The sequence below is a fragment of the Petaurus breviceps genome, unplaced genomic scaffold, assembly GCF_028583685.1.
Source record: "Petaurus breviceps papuanus isolate PSGF00001 unplaced genomic scaffold, PetGlider_PUasm1.0 90822, whole genome shotgun sequence".
In the NCBI taxonomy this organism is placed as follows: domain Eukaryota; kingdom Metazoa; phylum Chordata; class Mammalia; order Diprotodontia; family Petauridae; genus Petaurus; species Petaurus breviceps.
In genome coordinates this window covers 17616909-17635629 of record NW_027187351.1, presented here as the reverse complement: position 1 = coordinate 17635629, position 18721 = coordinate 17616909, and the positions used below count along the sequence as shown (strand labels likewise).

Here is an 18721-nt window from a genome sequence, read left to right as displayed (position 1 = left end):
AGAGAGAGAGAGAGAGAGAGAGAGAGAGAGAGAGAGAGAGAGAGAGATACCAATTAGCCATTATTGTCTGTGACCTTCCTTTTTCAGTTATGATATTGGGTGGTAAAAATAACCATGCAGGATGAATTTATTAATTTTATCACTTAGTAGTAGTTTACTTTTTTTTCCAATTACAAATAAAGATACTTTTAATATTCACTTTTATAAGATTTTGAGTTCCAAATTCTCCCTCCTTCCCTGTCCATTCTCCTCCCAAGAAAGGTGTGCAGTCTGATATAAGCTATTCATGTAAAGTCAAATTAGACATATTTTCACATTAGTCATGTTGTGAAAGAAGAATTAGAACAAAAGGGAAAAGTCATGAGAAAGAAAAAAAAGAAAAAAATTGTATGTTTCAATCTGTATTCAAACTAAATAAGTTCTGGATATTGATAGCATTATCCATCATGAGCCTTTTTGAATTTTCTTAGATCATGATATTGCTGAGTCTATTAAAGTGGATCAATGAACTATGTTGCTGTTACTGACTACAGAGTGCATTTTACTCAGCTTCAGTTCACATTGGCTTTCCAGGATTTTTTCTGAAATCTACCCACTCATCATTTCTTATAGCACAATAGTATTACATTACATTTATATACCATGATTTGTTCAGCCATTCCCCAGTTGATGGGTAAGCCCTCAATTTCCAATTCTTTGTTACAACAAAAGGAGCTGCTATAAATATTTTTATACCTATGAATTCTTTCCCATTTTTTTACAATCTCATTCAGACACAGACCTAGTATTAGTATTACTAGATCAAAGGATATGAATAGTTTGGTTGCCCTTTGTTCATAGTTCCAATGTGTTCTCCAGAATGGTTAAATCAGCTCACAACTCCACCAACAATTAATTAACATTCCAATTTTCTCACATCTTCTCCAATATTTATAATTGTCCTTTTCTGCCATGTTAGTCAATCTTATAGGTGTGAATTGGTACCTTTGAATGGTTTTAATTTGTATTTCTCTAATCAATAATGATTTAGAACATTTTTTCATATGACTGTACATAATTTTAATTTCTTCATTGGCAAACTGCCTGTTTATATCCTTTGACTATTTATCAGTTGGGGAGTGATTTGTATTTTTATAAATTTGACTGAGTTCTGTTCATATTTTAGAAATGAGGCCTTTGTGTCTCAGCTTTCCTTCTAATCTTAGTTTAAACGGCTTTGTGCTAAATCATTTAATTTAATGTAGTTAAAATCCATTTTTTTCACTTTATAATGTTCTCAATCTCTTGTTTGGGAATAAATTCTTCCCTTCTTCATAGAACTAACAGGTAAACAACTTCTTGGGTTCTCATCATTTGCTTATGGTATCACTTTTATGTCTAAATCAGATACCCATTTTGACCTTATCTTGGCATAGGGTGTGAGATGTTGGTCTGCATGTATTGCTGCTGTACTATTTTCCAGTTTTCTCAGCAGTTTTTTTTTCCTCCAATAATGAGTTCTTATCCCAGAAGCTGGAGTCATTGGGTTTTTCAAACAGTAGGTTAATATAGTCATTGACTACTGTGTCTTTTGTACCTAACCTATTCCACTGATCAACCACACTATTTCTTATTTAGTACCAAATAATTTTGATGATCAATGCTTTATAATACAGTTTTAAATCTGGTATGACTAGGCTACCTTCCTTTACATTTTTTTATTGATTCCCTTGATATTATGAACCTTTTGTTCTTCCTTATGAATTATGATATTTTTTCTAGCTTTATAAAATAACTTTGATACTTTGATTAGTAATGATGCTGAATAAGTAAATTAATTTAGGTAGAATTGTCATTTTTATTATATTAACTCTGCCTACTATCCATGAGCAACTGACATTTCTCAAACTTTTCAGATCTGACTTTATTTCTTTGAAAAGTGTTTAGTAATCGTGTTCATAAAGTTCCTGGACTTGTCTTAGCAGGTAGACACCCAAATATTTTATATTGTCTACAGTAACTTTAAATGAAATTTCTCTTTCTATCGTTTGCTGCTGGGCTTTATTATTAATATATATAGAAATGTTGGTGATTTCCGTGGGTTTGTTTTATATTCTGCAACTTTGCTAATGTTAATTATCTTCATAGGTTTTTTTTAGTTGATTCTCTAGGATTTTTTAAGTATACCATAGTATCAGCAAAGAGTGGTTGCCTTGTTTTCTCCTTGCCTATTCTCATTCCTTCAATTTCTTTTTGTTCTCTTATTTCTAAAGCCAGTATTTCTAGTACAATATTAAACAACAGTGGTGATAATGGACATTATTTCACCCCTAATATTAATGGGAATGTTTCTAGGTCATTATATCCATTATATATGATGCTTGCTGGTGTTTTTGGGTAGATGCTATTTATGAGTTTAAGAAAAAACTACATTTATTCCTATGCTTTCTAGAGTTGTTAATGAGAACGTGTGCTATATTTTGTCAGAAGATTCTTTATCTATTGAGAAAATGAAATTATTTATGTTAGTTTTGTTATTGAAATGGTCAATTATGTCAATAGTTTTTTTCTAATATTGAACTAGCCCTACATTCCTGGTATGAATCTGAACTGGTCATGGTGTATTATGCTTGTGATAAATTGCAGGAACTTTTTGGTAATATTGTATTTAAATTTGGTGTTTAATTTCCTTTCTCCATTTGGCTCTTTCCAGTTTTGGTATCAGCATCATGTTAGTAACATAAAAAGAATTTGGTATGACTTCCTTGTCTTTTTTCTTTTCAAATATTTTATTACATATTGGAAATAATTGTTTTTTAAATGTTTGGTAGAATTCACATGTAAATTCATCTGGCCCTGGAAATTATTTCTTAGGGAATACATTGATGACTTGTTCAAAATCTTTATCTGAAATGGGGTTATTTAAGTATGTTATTTCCTCTTCTGTTAATCTGGGCAATCTGCATTTTTGTAAATCTTTATCCATTTCACTTAGATTGTCAGATTTATTGACACATATTTGGGCAAAATACCTCCTAATGATTATTTTAATTTCCTCTTCATTGCTGGTGAATTCATACTTTTCATTTTTTGATGCTGGCAATATGTTTATTCTTCCTTTTTGAAAAAAAATCAAATTAAATGTCTAAGTTATTGTTTTTTTTTCCCTATAAAACCAGTTCTTAGTTTTATTTATCAGTTATCAGCTCAATAGTCATATTACTCTCAATTTTATTACTTTCTCCTTTGATATTCAGAATTTTTAATTTGGTATTTAGTTGGAAATTTTTATTTTGTTTTCTTTCTAGCTTTTTTAGTTGTATGTTCAATTAATTGAGCTCCTCTTTCTCTATTGTATTCATCTAAGCATTTAGAGATATAAAATTTCCCCTATGAACACCTTTGGCTGCATACCATAAATTTTGGTATGTCATCTCCTTATTGTCATTCTCTTTGATGAAATTTTTAATTGTCTCTGTGATTTGTTGTTTCATCCACTCATTCTTTAAGGTTAGATTTAGTTTCCAATTAATTTTAGACCATCTTTCCACACTTTTTATTACAAATATTTTTTTTATTGCATCATGATCTGAAAAGGATGCATTTAATATTTCTGCCTCTCTGCATTGGATTGTGAATGTGATTTTTATGTCTTAGTACATAGTCAATTTTTGTATAGCTGCCATGTACCACCAAGGAAAAAGTTTATTCTTTTCTGTTCCCATTCAGTCTTCTCCAGAGTTCTGTCATATCTAAATTTTCCAAAATTCTATTCATATTGACTTCTTTCTTATTTATTTTATTGTTATATTTCTCTAGTTTTGAGTGGAGGTTGGGGGATTCAGTTCTCCCACTAGTATAATTTTGCTATCTCTTTCTCCCTGTAACTCCCTTAACTTGTCCTCTAAGAATCTGGATGCTATTCCATTTGGTGCATATATAGTTAGTGTTGATATTACTTCATTGTCTATGGTACCTTTTAGGAAGATATAGTTCCTTTCCTTTTCTCTTTTAATTAGGTCTACTTTACTTTTGCTTTGTCTGAGATCAGGATTGCTAACCCTCCTTTTTTTGTTACTTTAGCTGAAAGATTGTATATTCTTCTCTAGGCTTTTACTATTACTCTTTGTGTTTCTCTCTGCTTCAAATGTTTTCTTATAGACAAGATACTATAGGATTATACTTTTTAATCCACTCTGCTATACACTTTCATTTTATGTGAGAGTTCATCCCATTCCATTCACATTACTGTGTCTTTTCCTCCATACTATTTTTCCCCTTTTTTACACTTTTTTCTTTCCTTTTGTCCTTCCTCCTAACCAGTGTTTTACTTCTGGCCACTGACTCCCTTAATGTGCTCTCCCTTCTATCAGCCTCCTTCCTTTTTCTTTCACCTTTCTCCTCCTACATCCCTATAGGGTAAGATAGAATTCTATACCCAACTGAACCAAATACAATGAGAGTAATGTTCCAGCAATGCTCACCCCTCTCTTTCTTTCCCTCTACTGTAAAACATCTTTTGTGCCTCTTCATGTGATTTAATTTATCCTATTCTGCTCCCCCATTCCTCTTCTCCCAGTACAACCCTTTTTTTCCTTTTAATTATTTTTTTGTATCATCACAACAAAGTTAACTTATACTCACAAACTCTGTCTATGTATACTCCTCCTAACTGCCTTAATGAAAATTCTGTTCTCAAGAGCTACAAAAATCATTTTCCTATGTAGGGATGTAAACATTTTAACCACAATAAATAATCTGCTTTTCAATTTTTTCTTCTTTCCTTTTTACCTTTATAGCTTCTCTTGAGTCTTGTATTTGAAGACTGAATTTTGTGTTCAGCTCTGTTTTTCCCCCAATCATGAAGGATTAAAGTCCCTTATTTCATTGAATGTCCATCTTTATGCTGAAAGAATATATGCAGTCTTTCTGGGTAATGAAATCTTGGTTATAATTAATCTCCTTTACCTTCTGGAATATTATCTTCTAAGCCCTCTGATCCTTTAATGTGGAAGCTGGTAAGTCCTATGTAATCCTAACTTGGGTTCCTCAATACTTGAATAATTTCTTTCTGGATGTTGTGATATTTTCTCCTTGACTGTCTAATTCTGTAATTTGACTACAATATTACTTGGAGTTTTCATTTTGGGACCTCTTTCAGGAGGTAATTGGTAGATTCTTTCACTGGCTCTTTTACCCTCTGGTGGTAGGATATCAGGGCAATGTTCCTTCATAATTTCTTTAAAGATGCTTTTCAGGATCTTTCTTTGATCATGGATTTCAGGTAGTCTAATAATTCTTAGATTACTTTCCTGGATCTATTTCCAAGGTTAGTTGTTTTTCCAATGAGGTGTTTTAAATTTTCTTCTCCATTTTCATCCTTTTGATTTTATTTGACTTGTTCTTGATGTCTCAAAGAGTCATTAGCTTCCACTTTCATTTTCTTCATTTAGCTTTTGTACCCTCTTTTCCATTTGGGCAATTCTACTTTTTAAGGAATTGTTTTCCTCAGTGAATTTTTTTTTCTATTTGGCCAATTGTATTTTTTGTTAATTTTATTTATTTTTTAATTAAATGTTATGTGTAGTTTTAGTTCACATCATTGATTTCCACAATATTTTGACTTACAAATTTTGTCCCTGTCTTTCCCCTACTGTCTACCCCCAAACAAGTGATCCCAATGTATACCCCCTCCCCCAATCTGCATCCCCCACACTCACTCCACATTTCCAGTAGGGCAAGATGGATCTCAATTAATTTTAAAACTTTGAATTCCAGATTCTTTCCCTTCCTCCCATGTCACCCACCCTTACTGGGAAGATCAACAATACAATATAGGCTGTACATATATAGCTATGCAAAACATTTCCATAGTGGTTATATTGTGAAAGAATTACTATATTTCCTGCTGTCCTATCCCACTCCCCCCACTTGTTCTATTCTCTACTTTGGCCCTGTTCCTTTTCAAAAGTATGAGCTTTCAAGTTCCCTCCCCCCCGCCAAGCCTGCCCTCTCTTCAATCATCTCCCCTCTCGTGCCCTTCCCTCCTACTCTCCTGTAGGGCGAGATGCCCTATTTAGTGTGTATGACATTCCCTCCCTAAATGAAATTGCCTTTCTCTTTTCCCCCTCCATTGTGACACTTTTCAATTGCCTCTCCTATATGAGATAATTTACCCCATTCTGTCTCTCCCGATCTCCTCTCATTATATTCCTCTCTCACCTCTCAATTTCACCTTTAAAGTATCATTCTTTCCTATTCCATTTGCCCTGTGTCCTCTTTATATGTATACCTATACATATATATATATATATATATATATATATATATATATATATACACACACACACTCACATATGTATTTATACTCCCATATAACCTCCTATATAGACATATATGTATGGATATATGTATGTGTGTGTGTGTTACCTTCAATTATTCATATACTGAAAAAAGTTTCAAAATTTACAATTATCGTTTTTCCATGTAGGAATATAAATTGGTCAACTTTGATAAGTTCTTTATGATTTCTTTTCCCTGTTTACCTTCTCATGCTTCTCTTGATTCTTGTATCTGAATGTCAAATTTTCTAATAAACTCTGGTTGTTTCTTCAAGAATGCTTCAAGGTTCTCTTTTTCATTGAATTAACATATTTCCCCCTGAAACATGATACTCTGCTTTGCTGGGAAGGTGATTCTTGGTTTTAATCCCAGCTTCTTTGACCTCTGGAATAGCATATTTCAAGCCCTTAGATCCCTCAGTGTAGAAGCTTACAGATCCTGTGTTATCCTGATTGTGTTTCTACAATATTCAAATTGTGGCTTCCTGGCTGCTTGGAATATTTTCTCCTTGATCTGGGAATTCTGGAACCTGGCTATAATATTCCTAGGAGTATTTTGGGGTGGATATTTTTCAAGAGGTGATGGATGGATTCTTTCAACCTCTATTTTACCCTCTGGCTATAAAACATCAGGGCAATTTTCCTTAAGAATTTCTTGAAGGATGATTTTTAGGTTCTTTTTTTGATCGTGGCTTTCATGTAGTCCAATATTTTTTAAATTATCTTTCCGGGATCTATTTCCCAGGTCAGTGGTTTTTCCAATGAGATATTTCACATTGCCTTCTATTTTTTCATTTGTTTGAATCTGTTTAATAGTATCTTGATTTTTCATAAAGTTACTACCTTCCATTTGCTCCAATCTAATTGTTTATGTTTTTAAAGCAATTGGGGTTAAGTAACTTGCTCAAGGTTGCACAGCCAGTTATTTCTGGGTGTGGTGCTAAGTATCTGAGCCTGGATTCGATCCCAGGTCATCCCAACTCTGGGGCTGGTGCTCTAACTCACTGTGCCATCTGGCTACCACTCCCATCTAATTCTGAAAGTATGATTCTCTTCAGTGAGCTTTTTTTTCCATCTGGCAAATTTGGCTTTTTAAGCATTCTTCTCCTCATTGGCTTTTTGAGCCTCTTTTTCCATTTGAGTTAGTCTATTTTTTAAGGTGTTATTTTCTTCAGTCACATTGTTGACTCTCATTTCATGATTTTCTTTCATCATTCTCATTTCTTTTCCCAGTTTTTCCTTTATTTCTCTTATTTGGTTTTCAAAATCCTCCTTAAGCTCCTCTATGCATTGTAACCAATTCATATTTTTCTTGGAATCTTTTGGTGCAGGAATTCTGACTTTGTTGTCTTCCTCTTTTTCCATGCTTTGATTCTTTTTGTCCCCCAAAAGGGAATCGAAAGTCAGATTTCTGTGCTTGCTTTGTTTCCTTTTCTTGCTCATGTTGCCACTCAATTACTTGAATTTTGAGCTTTTTGTTACAGTAGAACTCTGCTTCTAGAGAGGTGAGCTTTCTCCCAAATTGCTGAGGTTTTCTCAGCTGCCGGAGCTACTAGTTGGCTGCCATCTCTGAAACTTCCACTTGCTCTGTCACACTGGTTATGCACCCCAGGACCTCCACCATAGACAGAAATCCAGTTCCAAGCAGGTTAAAGCAAGAGCAATTACCCCTCAACCTGGTTGCTTGGTCCCACTGCAATCTGCAGGTCATGATCTCTGAAGCATCCACACCACAGCAGCTGCTGTCGCTCAGCCACTCCTCCCTCTATGGGCACAGGCTGGATCGCATTCCTAGACCCACTGTTCCCAAAGTCCACTGACCTCTCACTTTGTCTTTGGCATTTATGGGTTGATAATTCTCAAAACTGCCACAACTGCTGGTGATCCATTCTCCCAAAGTACCTCCAGCCAGGACTGGGTACAGCCCCCTGAAGCTAAAACCACAGATTCACATGGGGCTGGGCTCTGCTCCCAGTGTGCTGTGATGGACCCTTGCTGCCAGCCTACGAGGCTGTATTCAGCAGGAAGTTTGTTTTGCTCTGTCACTTTGTGGGTTCTATAGCTCTAAAATTTGTTTAGATTAATTTTTTATAGGTATTTGATGTGGTTATGGAGAGGGCATACAGAGTTTTCCTGCTTCAATGCTGCCATTTTGGCTCTACTTCCAAATGTATTTTTTTTAAGAAATGTTAAGAAACCAAATTTGTCAGATGGAGAAAGAATTTCAAAAGCTCACTGAAGAGAATCATTCCATCAGAATTATATTGGAGCAAATGGAAGCTAGTGACTTTATGAGAAATCAAGATACTTTTAAACAGATCCAAACAAATGAAAAAAAATAGAAGGCAATATGAAATATCTCATTGGGAAAACCACTTGCCTGGAAAATAGATCCAGGAGAATTTAAAAAGTATTGGACTACCTGAAAGCCATGATCAAAAAAAGAACCTAGAAATCATCCTTTAAGAAATTCACAGGGAAAACTGCCCTGATGTTTTAGAACTAGAGGGTAAAATAGAGGATGAAAGAATCCACCCATCCCCTCTTGAAAAATATCCCCAAAGGAAAACTAAGAATATTATAGCCAGGTTCTGGAATTCCCAGATCAAGAAGAAAATATTATAAGCAGCCGAGAAGAAACAATTTGAGTATTGTGGAAACATAATCAGGATAACACAGGATCTATCAGCTTCTACACTGAGGGATCTAAGGCATGGAATATGATATTCTGGAGGTCAAAGGAGCTAGGATCAAAACCAAGAATCACCTATGCAGCAAAACAGAGTATCATGTTTCAGGAGAAAATATGGCCATTCAATGAAACAGAGAACTTTCAAGCATTCTTGATGAAAAAAACACAGCTAAATAGAAAAACTGACATTCCGATACAGGAATCAAGAGAAGCCTGAGAAGGTAAACAGGGAAAAGAAATCATAAGGAACTTATCAAAGTTGAAGTATTTACATTCCTACATGGAAAAACAATAATTGTAACTTAGGAAACTTTTCTCAGTATGAGAATAGTTGAAGGGAATATATATTTCTATATAGTAGGGTATATAGGCATATGAATACATATGTGAGTGTGTGTATATATGTGTACAGGTATACATAGACCGAGCACACAGGACCAATTGATTTGGAAAGGATGATACTTTAAAGGTGAAATTGAGAGGTGAGAGAGGAATATAATCAGAGGAGATGGGGAGAAGCAGAAGGGGTAAATTATTTCAAATAGAAGAGGCAAGGAAAAACTTTTGCAATGGAGGGGGAGAATAGGAATGCAAAAGGGAATGAGTCCACCTTACTGTCATTGAAAGGGAAGGTATGTCATACACACTAAATAGGGTATCTTGCCCTACAGGAGAGTAGGGGAAAAGGGAATGGGAGGGGGGATGGAAGGAAAGGCAGGTTGGGAGGCAGGGAAGTTGGAAGCACCCACTTTTGAAAAGGGACAGCGTCAAAGTAGAGAACAGAACAAGTGGGAGGAACATAGGACAGAGGGAAATATAGTCTGTCTTTAGCAATATATCCACTATCAAATGTTTTGTGCAGCTACACATGTACAACCTTTATTGAATTGCTTATCTTCCCACTAAAGGTGGATAACAAAGGAGGAAGGGAATGAATCCAGAATTCAAAGTTTTAAAATTAAATGTTTATTAAATATATTATTATTTTTTTTCAAGAAACTGGGAAAGAAGATATACAAGCACTGGGCTATAGAGATCCATCTTGCCCTACTGGAAAGTTAGGGGGAAGTGTAGGGGTGGATATGGGAGAGAGCAGATTGGGGGGAGGGGGTATACAGTGGGATCATTGTTTTGGGGTGGTGGGTAGGGAAAACATGGGGAAAAATTTGTAACTCAAAATCTTGTGGAAATGAATGATGCAAAGTAAAAAACTTAATTGAAAAAAAGGAAATGTTTTCTTCAATTTTAATCCTTCCTTTTCCAAACAGTTCACTCTCTCTTGTATACCTATAATTTCTTTCCCATTTTTTTCTTCTACTCATCTTATTTGTCCTTTAAAATCCTTTATGAGTTCTTTCAAGAAGGCCTTTTGGGGTTGAGTGCAATTCATATTCCCTTTGAGGTTTTGGATGTAGGTATAAGGACAATGTTGTCCTCATCGGAGTTTGTGTTTTGATCTTCTCTGTCACTATAGTGATTTTCTGTGGTCAAGGTTCTTTTTTTGCTTCAAGCTCTCTCACATTCTCTCTCTCTTCTTATTTGGTGGCTTACAAACTTCAGTTCTCCTCCTGGGGTATAGGGAGCACTGTTCCAAGCTTTTTGTGCTGTGGGCCAGGTACCTGGTCTGTGGCTTTGCATGCTTGAGCCTTAGGTTCTGACAGCTTGCTTGCTGTGCTGGGTGTGGTCGGACCTACTCATGTCTGTTGTTACCTAGTTTTGGGATCTGGCAACTTGACTTCTGCAGTAAGACTGGAGGCCTCACAGCTGGCCTGCTGAGCGAAGACCATGGTGGGTTGCTCATCTGTGCTACTGCTAAGAGCCTCATGCTGGCTTGCACTGATACCATCTATGCTGGGCTGTGCTCCCCTTCTCCCCAAGGTAGATCTTTCCTGAAACCTTCTAACATATCTTAAGCTGGAAAATCACTTCACTCTATATTTTTGCTGGTTCTGTTACTCCAGAATCCAATTAGAAGCTTGATTTAATATTGGTTTTGAGGGAAACTGGGGAGAACTCAGGCAACTTCATGGCTTCTCTCTGCCATCTTGGCTCTACAGAAAATGAAAAAATTTATGAAATATTTTCTAGACTAAATATTAGTTATGATGGGTTGTAATCCTTTGAAAGATTATGAAGAATTATTATCCATTATTATTTTTTCCTTTTTTAAAATATGAAGTTCTATAGATATATTGCTTATTATTTAGAATTTATCTTGGAAATAGCACATATGTTTATAAATGTGTCAGTGGAGGAAAGTTATTTAAGAAATTCTAAAAATTTACCCATAATGTAATATTTATTTATTGTCATTTTAGAAAAATAGCATACATATAGAGTATGACTTTCTTGAGTATTGCATTATAATTGTTGTTGCGGAAATGCTATGCTTAAATTTTTATGGTTGTATTTTTTGTGCAATAAATAAAATGATGCATAGCACTATTCAAAACACACCAATGGCTAAGCACTACTGCTATTTAAATGTGCATTTTATGTGTAATATTCATTAATTTTCAATTTTACATTGTGCACAAATTTACACAATAAAGATTTATCATATTGTTGAATATTATCTATCAAAAATTACAAAGCATCACTTTCCTTGGAAATTTTGTTGGAAAATCACATTTCTCAAAAATTTAGTAATTTTGTATAATACACACCTAAGTAAAAGAAAGAAAAATAGGTAAAAATGTAGGTCCTTATTTAAAATGTGGCCATTACTTTTACTTATTTTTCAAGTAAAATATATCCATGAATGTATTTCTAGGCATTTATCTTCTGTATTCATTTTGACTCCAGGCTTTAACTTAAATGTACTACCTTTAATCATCCCAGCTGAGGATTTATGCCATGAAATGGATGGAGCTAATCATCTGACTGATCAAACTGATTGAAAGCTTAGAGGTACAACTAACCTTTATCAAGGTCATGAAATATGTCATTTTGGAACATTTAGTCAAAGAGCTGAAAGTTAATTCCTAAGACAGTATTCAGTGTTTGAAAAAAAATCATACTGGAAAACTAAATTTTCTTCCTGGACTGGTAGAGTTTGACTGAAATAAAGAGCACCTGAAGTTTATTATTTTTCACTATTACACAAAATATAAACTGAGTAAATAGTAAACTCCATATTTCTATTAAATGGAATAAAATATTTGTGAAATATTTTTTAAATCCTTCAATTTAAAATAGTCATCAAAAGCCCATACTAGCTTTACTTTTCCTCAATAGAAAAAGTACCCCATTGTATTGTGATAAGACTGTGAGTTTTCAAGGAAATAAATTTGTTAATTATATTGATAATAAATTTGATAATTATATAGTCAATAATTATACTAAAGCTTCATACTCAATGTTAAGATGGATTCCTGTTTCAAAAAATATTTTAAAAATTAGTTTCAAAAATTCAAAAAATTTAGTTTCAAAAATTAGAATTATCTTTGCTTTTATGAGATGCATTATATAGTGTAGAGCTGTCAAACATCCCCATGAAGCCTGCAACGCTACTGAGTTCACCTGAACCAGATTAAAATCTAATTAGGAAATACTTAACAATGTAAATGAAATATAATATATCATAGAAAATGTAGTTTGTAACTCAGTATACACTTACAGGGATTTTTAAATGTGCTTTAGTGTCTCTCGTTTCTATGTGATTTTGACACCACTGGTTTGGAAGATGGAAATCTGACTTCAGAGACAAGTAGATATGGTTTAAGTCTGGTGTCTGACATGAATTCTTTGTGTTGCCTGAAAAATTCACTTAACCATTCAATGCTCTAGGAAACTTCCTAAGAAGATACATAGCAGAAGGGCCAACTTGAAGTGGTAGAGTCAGTTTCCTTATTTAGGAAATCCCTATAACAAAGTAATCACCCATCAATCATTTCTTTGATAAAAACACAAATTTAGAAGAGAATTTCCCCTAGCACTACAGTTTCCATAGATTGAAAGTAAATCTTGTTTTTCTCTCCTTTATAAAGATCCAAAAATAAAATAAACATATATCAGAATATGATAGAATGAGAAGAGGGGAAAAATAAAACTTCTGGATGGTCACTTTGAGTATCAATTACCATTTACCAAGTAACATAGTTTATGAATTAGTGACATTTTAAATGTTTCTGAAATACATAATTGGTTTCAGAGAGCCAAGGATCTATTGTTAATACTTATATATCTGGGGAAACCATATAACTTAATTATGATTAAAGAGCATCATGATAATTTTAATTACCTATAATTAACTTCACCTAATTTAGGCGTTAGGTTCCTAAAATTTAAGAAAAAAATAGCAATAACACAAAGTGGACACTAAAGATTTATATTGTCAATTCCCCTTCTCAAGATGGTAGTTAGGGAAAATCCTTAGACGGATTTTGATATTTTTTTTGTTTATTTTTTGTATTTCCCACTTACATGTAAACAAATTTTTAACATCCATTTTTTAGAAATTTGAGTTTCAAAGTTTTTCTTCTTACTACCTGCTCTGCCCCATTATATGAGAAGACAAAGAATTTGATATGAATTATTGATGTGAATCATTAAGAAAATTTCCATATTAGCCCTATTACAAAATAAAACATAGGCAAAAAAGGAGAAAAATAACAAAGGTTTATAAAGTATACTTCAATCTGCATTCAGAGTTCATCAGTTCTCTCTCTGGAGGCAGATAGCACGTTTCCTCATTGGTCATTTGAAACTGTCTTGGATCAAAGCCTTCATCAGAGTAGCTAATTCTTTCACAGTTGATCATTCCTAAAATATTGCAGTTATTTTGTATAATGTTCTCCTGCTTCTGCTCTCTTTACATTCATGAGATCATACAAGTCTTAGTTTTTTTTTTTCCCCTGAAACCATCCTGCTAGTCATTTCTTGTAGAACAATAATTTTTCATCTCAATCAAATACCACAGCTTGTTCAGCCACTGACCAATTAATCCCCTCAATCTCGAATTCTTTGTGACCACTAAAAACTGATACAGGGGCGGCTAGTGAGTAAAGCACTGGCCCTGCAGTCAGGAGGTCCTGAGTTCAGTTCCGGGTGCAGACACTTAAAACCCACACAAAACATCTAGCCGTGTAACCTTGGGCAAGTTACTTAACCCCAATTGCCCTCAAAAAAAAAAAGGAAAAAAAAAGAAAAAGAAAACTGGTACAACATGGTGTGGACAATCCTTTCTCTCACTTTCTATATCACAGAAACATAAGATGCAACATAAAACAACAAAACCATATCTTAAGGGGTGGCCAGGTGGCTCAGTGAGTAAGAGCATGGGCTCCAGTGTCAGGATGACCCGGGGATCAAATCTACTTAGCACCACACCCAGAAATAACTGGCTATGTAACCTTGAGCAAGTTACTTAACCCCCATTGCTTTAAAAAGAACTGATACAAATATTTGTATATAGTTGAGTCCTTTTCAGTTTTCTTTGAGATTTCTGGGATACAGACCTTATAGTGATATTACGGAGTCAAAGGATGTGCACAGTTTAATTGACCTTTGGGCAGAGCTCCAAATTCTTCTCGAGACGGGGTTAACTAGTTCACTATTCCACCAACAATTCATTAGTGTCCCAATTTTTCCCACATCCCTTCTAGCATTTCTTGCTTGACTTTTCTGTCAGGTTACCCAGGATAAGAAGTGAAGTCGTTTCTCAGAGTAATTTTTATCTGCATTTCTCTGATAAGTAGTGATTTAGTACATTTTTTAAATGTGCATATTGACAGTTTTGTTTTTCTTATGAAAATTGCCTATTCATATCCTATGACCATTAATCAATTGGGGAATGACTTCTTTTTTAATTTATCTCAGTTTTCTTCATATATATATATATATATATATATATATATATATATATATATATATAAAAGAATTTAGGCCTTTACCAGAGGAAGTTGTTTATATATATATATATATATATATATATTTTTTTTTTTTCACAGTCAACATTTTTTTCTTCTGATTTTAACTGCACTAGGTTTTTTGTTTTTTTTGGGGGGGAGTGTTTGTGTGTTGTGTTGTGTGTGTGTGTAAAAGCTTTTTAATTTCATTTAATATAAATTATCCATTTTACTTCCTGTGATGCTCTCTATCTCTTTTTTTTGGTAATAATCTTCTCTTTTACATAGATCAGATAGGTACATTTTTTTTTCCATTTCCCCCTAATTTACTTAAGATATCACCCTTTGGGATCTGCCACCGCACCCTCCCCTCATCTCCCTCTCCCCCTTCCCCTCCCTCCCCATCCTTCTCTCCATCCTTTCTCTTTCCTCGATTCCCCAGTCTGGACGATGCTGAGGCGGACATCGCAGGGCTGTGCCAGGACATGTTCTCCAAAATGGCCACGTACCTGATTGGGGAGCTGACAGCTACCAGTGAAGACTATAAACTTCTGGAAAATATGAACAAACTGACTAGCTTGAAATATCTAGAAATGAAAGATATTGCAGTAAACATAAATAGAAACCTAAAGGACTTAAACCAGAAAGAGGCAGCTCTCCAGCCTTACCTGGATCAGACCGCTTTAATTGAGGAGCAAGTAACAGCTCTTGAGCAGGCAGCTTACAAGTTTGATGCATATTCAAAGACACTAGAAACAAAATACAAGAAGTTAGATGATGGAAAACTTTTTTCAGCACAAAGACTTTAACTACAAGAATGTTTTATAAGAAATATGTAGGATGGAACTTAGCACTAAGCTTCAGTTCCTAAAAGGAAGCAGTGCTGCTGATCCAAAGAGAATCCCAGCCCCTCCCCCCTGGCTGGATGTGTAACTGGCCACCCCCGCGGTTTTCCTCAGCTGTACCCCAGGAACCTCATCTTAGCGTGTGCTTCCTTGTGTGCCCTGGACCAAGGCTCAGAAATCAGGATCAACCCCGTCTGGAGCAGACACATATTAGAGGCTCTCAGCTCCTTGTCTTCTCCCTTGCCTCCCTCCCCCTTCATAACCTGCTCTTCAGCTAAAATAATAAATGACAACGTATGAAAAAAGAAAAATATATCACCCTTTGTGTCTAAATCATTTATCCATTTTAACCTTACTTTGGAATATGGTATGAGATATTGGTCTAACGACATTATCTTCCAAACTGCTTTCCTGTTTTCCCAAGCAATTTTTGTCAAATGTGAATTCATACCAAAGCTTGTATCTCTGGGTTTATCAGACACTAAGTTATAATGCACATTTACTAGTGTTTATTGGATATCTAATGCACTCCACTGATGCATCACTCTTTCTTAGTCAGTACCAGATTATTTTGATAATTACCACTTCGTAATATAGTTTCAAATTTAGAACTGCTAGACTGTTTACCTTCATGTTTCTTTCTCATTAATTTCCTTAATATTTTCCCTAGTTGAAGGGAATATAAATGTATATATATTTAAAATACATACATATATGTCTATATAGGAGGGTATATGGGTGTATGAATACATATGTGAGTGTGTGTATATATGTACAGGTATACATAGACAGAGAGCACAGGACCAATTGAATAGGAAGGGATGATACTTAAAAGGTGAATTTAAGAGGTGAGAGAGGCATATAATGAGAGGAGATGGGGAGAGACAGAAAGGGGTAAATTATCTCATATAGAAGAAGGAAGGGAAAACTTACAATGGAAGAGAAGAAGAGGAGGGAAAAAGGGAATAAGTCAACCTTTTTCTCATTCAATTTGGCTAAGGGATGGAATGACATACACACTAAATAGGGTATCTCACCCTACAGGAGAGTAGGGGGGAAGGAGAGGAAATGGGGGATGATGGAAGGGAGGGCAGGCTGGGGGAGGAGGTAAGTTGGAAGCACCCACTTTTGAAAAGGGACAGGATCAAAGTAGAGAATAGAACAAGTGGGAGGTGGGATAGGAGGGAGGGAAATATAGTCTTTCACAGTATATCCACTATGGAAATGTTTTACTTAGCTACATATGTACAACCTATATTGAATTGCTTTTCTTCCCAGTGAGGTTGGGTGACAAGGGAGGAAGGGAAAGAATCTGGAATTCAAAGTTTTAAAATCAAATGTGTAAAATATTTATTATTATTATTATCATTATTATTATTATTTTACATGTAACTGGTAAATGAGATACACAGGCACTGGGGCATAGAGATCCACCGTGTCCTACTGGAAAGTCGGAGGGGGAATGGAGGAAGACATGGGAGAGAGCAGATTGGGGGAGGGAATATTCAGTGGAATCGCTGTTTTGGGGTGGTGGGTAAGTAAAAATGGGGAGAAAATTTGTAAATCAAAATCTTGTGGAAATTAATGATGTAAACTAAAAAATTAAAAAGAGAAAAAAAATTTAAGTTTTTTTTAATAAAAAAAATTATTACTATGATTTTTAAGATATTGGAATTTCCCAAAATGATGAGTGCTATTGATAAATAAAAGTTAATTAAAATGCACTTTTTTCTGTAAAGTCAATTGCATATATATATATAAATATATCTTAAAATGAACTTTGAAATATGAATGTATTGGAGACTGTGCCCTTCCTTGTTCATAGGTTTTGATCTAAAAATAACAAAATAAAGTAGACAAAGCAGAAAACTAGAATAAAAATATTGAGCATTGATCTTTTCAAAACCCTATATAGGAAATGTCATTTACCTTTCTTAGATTAATAAGCTCTTATACACTATATCATCACCTTCCTAAAAGAAAAAAAAGACAGAATCTATGTGAAGGTAAATATTAAGTGTATACATCTTTTACTTAGTGAATTTCTCAGTTGATGATTTTGAGAATATCAAGACTTTTCTCATATATGATTAAGAACTAACTCAATAACTTATTTAAAATCTAATCATTCCAAAGAAAGAGATGAGCTGTACTGATTAAAATATGTAATTGTAAAATAGCTAAGATGACCATTCACGAATATTTGAAAATTTCATGCTAGCCATTAAGTGGAAACGATTTGTTGTTAGTCTTAGATCTTTATTTTAGCTTCTTTTGAAGAAGAAGTTTGTTTAGTAAAGATCTTTCTCTCTTCAAACAAATAAAAAATATTATTACTTTTAAATATATATATATATATATATTGCCAGTTATATATCAGGAAAATTTTTGCCTTCACTTTTACAAGATTTTGAGTTCCAGATTTTCTCCCCCTCCTTCCCCTTCCCTCTTCTGAAAATGATAGGCAGTTGATACACTTTATATATGTACTAACATGTAAAAAATAGTTCTGTATTAGTCATTGTTGTGTAAGAAGAAACATTAAAAAATGAGAAAGAATAAAGTAAGTAAAAAATATGCTTCAAGCTGCATTTAGAGTCTATTAATTCTTTATTATGATAATGGATATGGATACCATTTTCCTTCATGAGCCCTTTTTCTTTGTCTTCAATCATTGTGTTGCTGAGAAGGGCTGAGTCATTCATAATTGATAATCACACCAAAGTATGATTAAATTAAAGCAAGGCTTTGGTGAAGGAGAGCTAGGCTCAAGGTGGAAGACCAGAGTTCAACTACTGCCTCTAACAGACTATGAGAACCCCTGCCAAAGCATCTGCCCATAATTTTCAATTGCAGAAAAAGTACAGATTTGTACTGATAGAGTAAGTTTTTCATCAGGAGTCCTCTACACTGATAAAATCACAGTATACAGCTTTATATATTTTATGATATGTGACCCTTAGGCCTATAGCAGTTTACCTTTGTAATCTATGTGGGTTTTGTTACTCTTTTTTT

The 18721-nt window shown here is 34.3% G+C and overlaps 1 protein-coding gene across 1 annotated transcript; it reads left to right on the top strand.

The window, feature by feature from the left end:
* The first annotated feature begins 15346 nt into the window (after window positions 1–15346).
* Window positions 15347–15670, top strand: LOC138148089 (biogenesis of lysosome-related organelles complex 1 subunit 2-like). Its single transcript, XM_069070713.1, has one exon. The coding sequence runs from the start codon at window positions 15347–15349 to the stop codon at window positions 15668–15670; it is 324 nt and encodes a 107-aa protein (XP_068926814.1).
* The last annotated feature ends 3051 nt before the right edge of the window (window positions 15671–18721 follow it).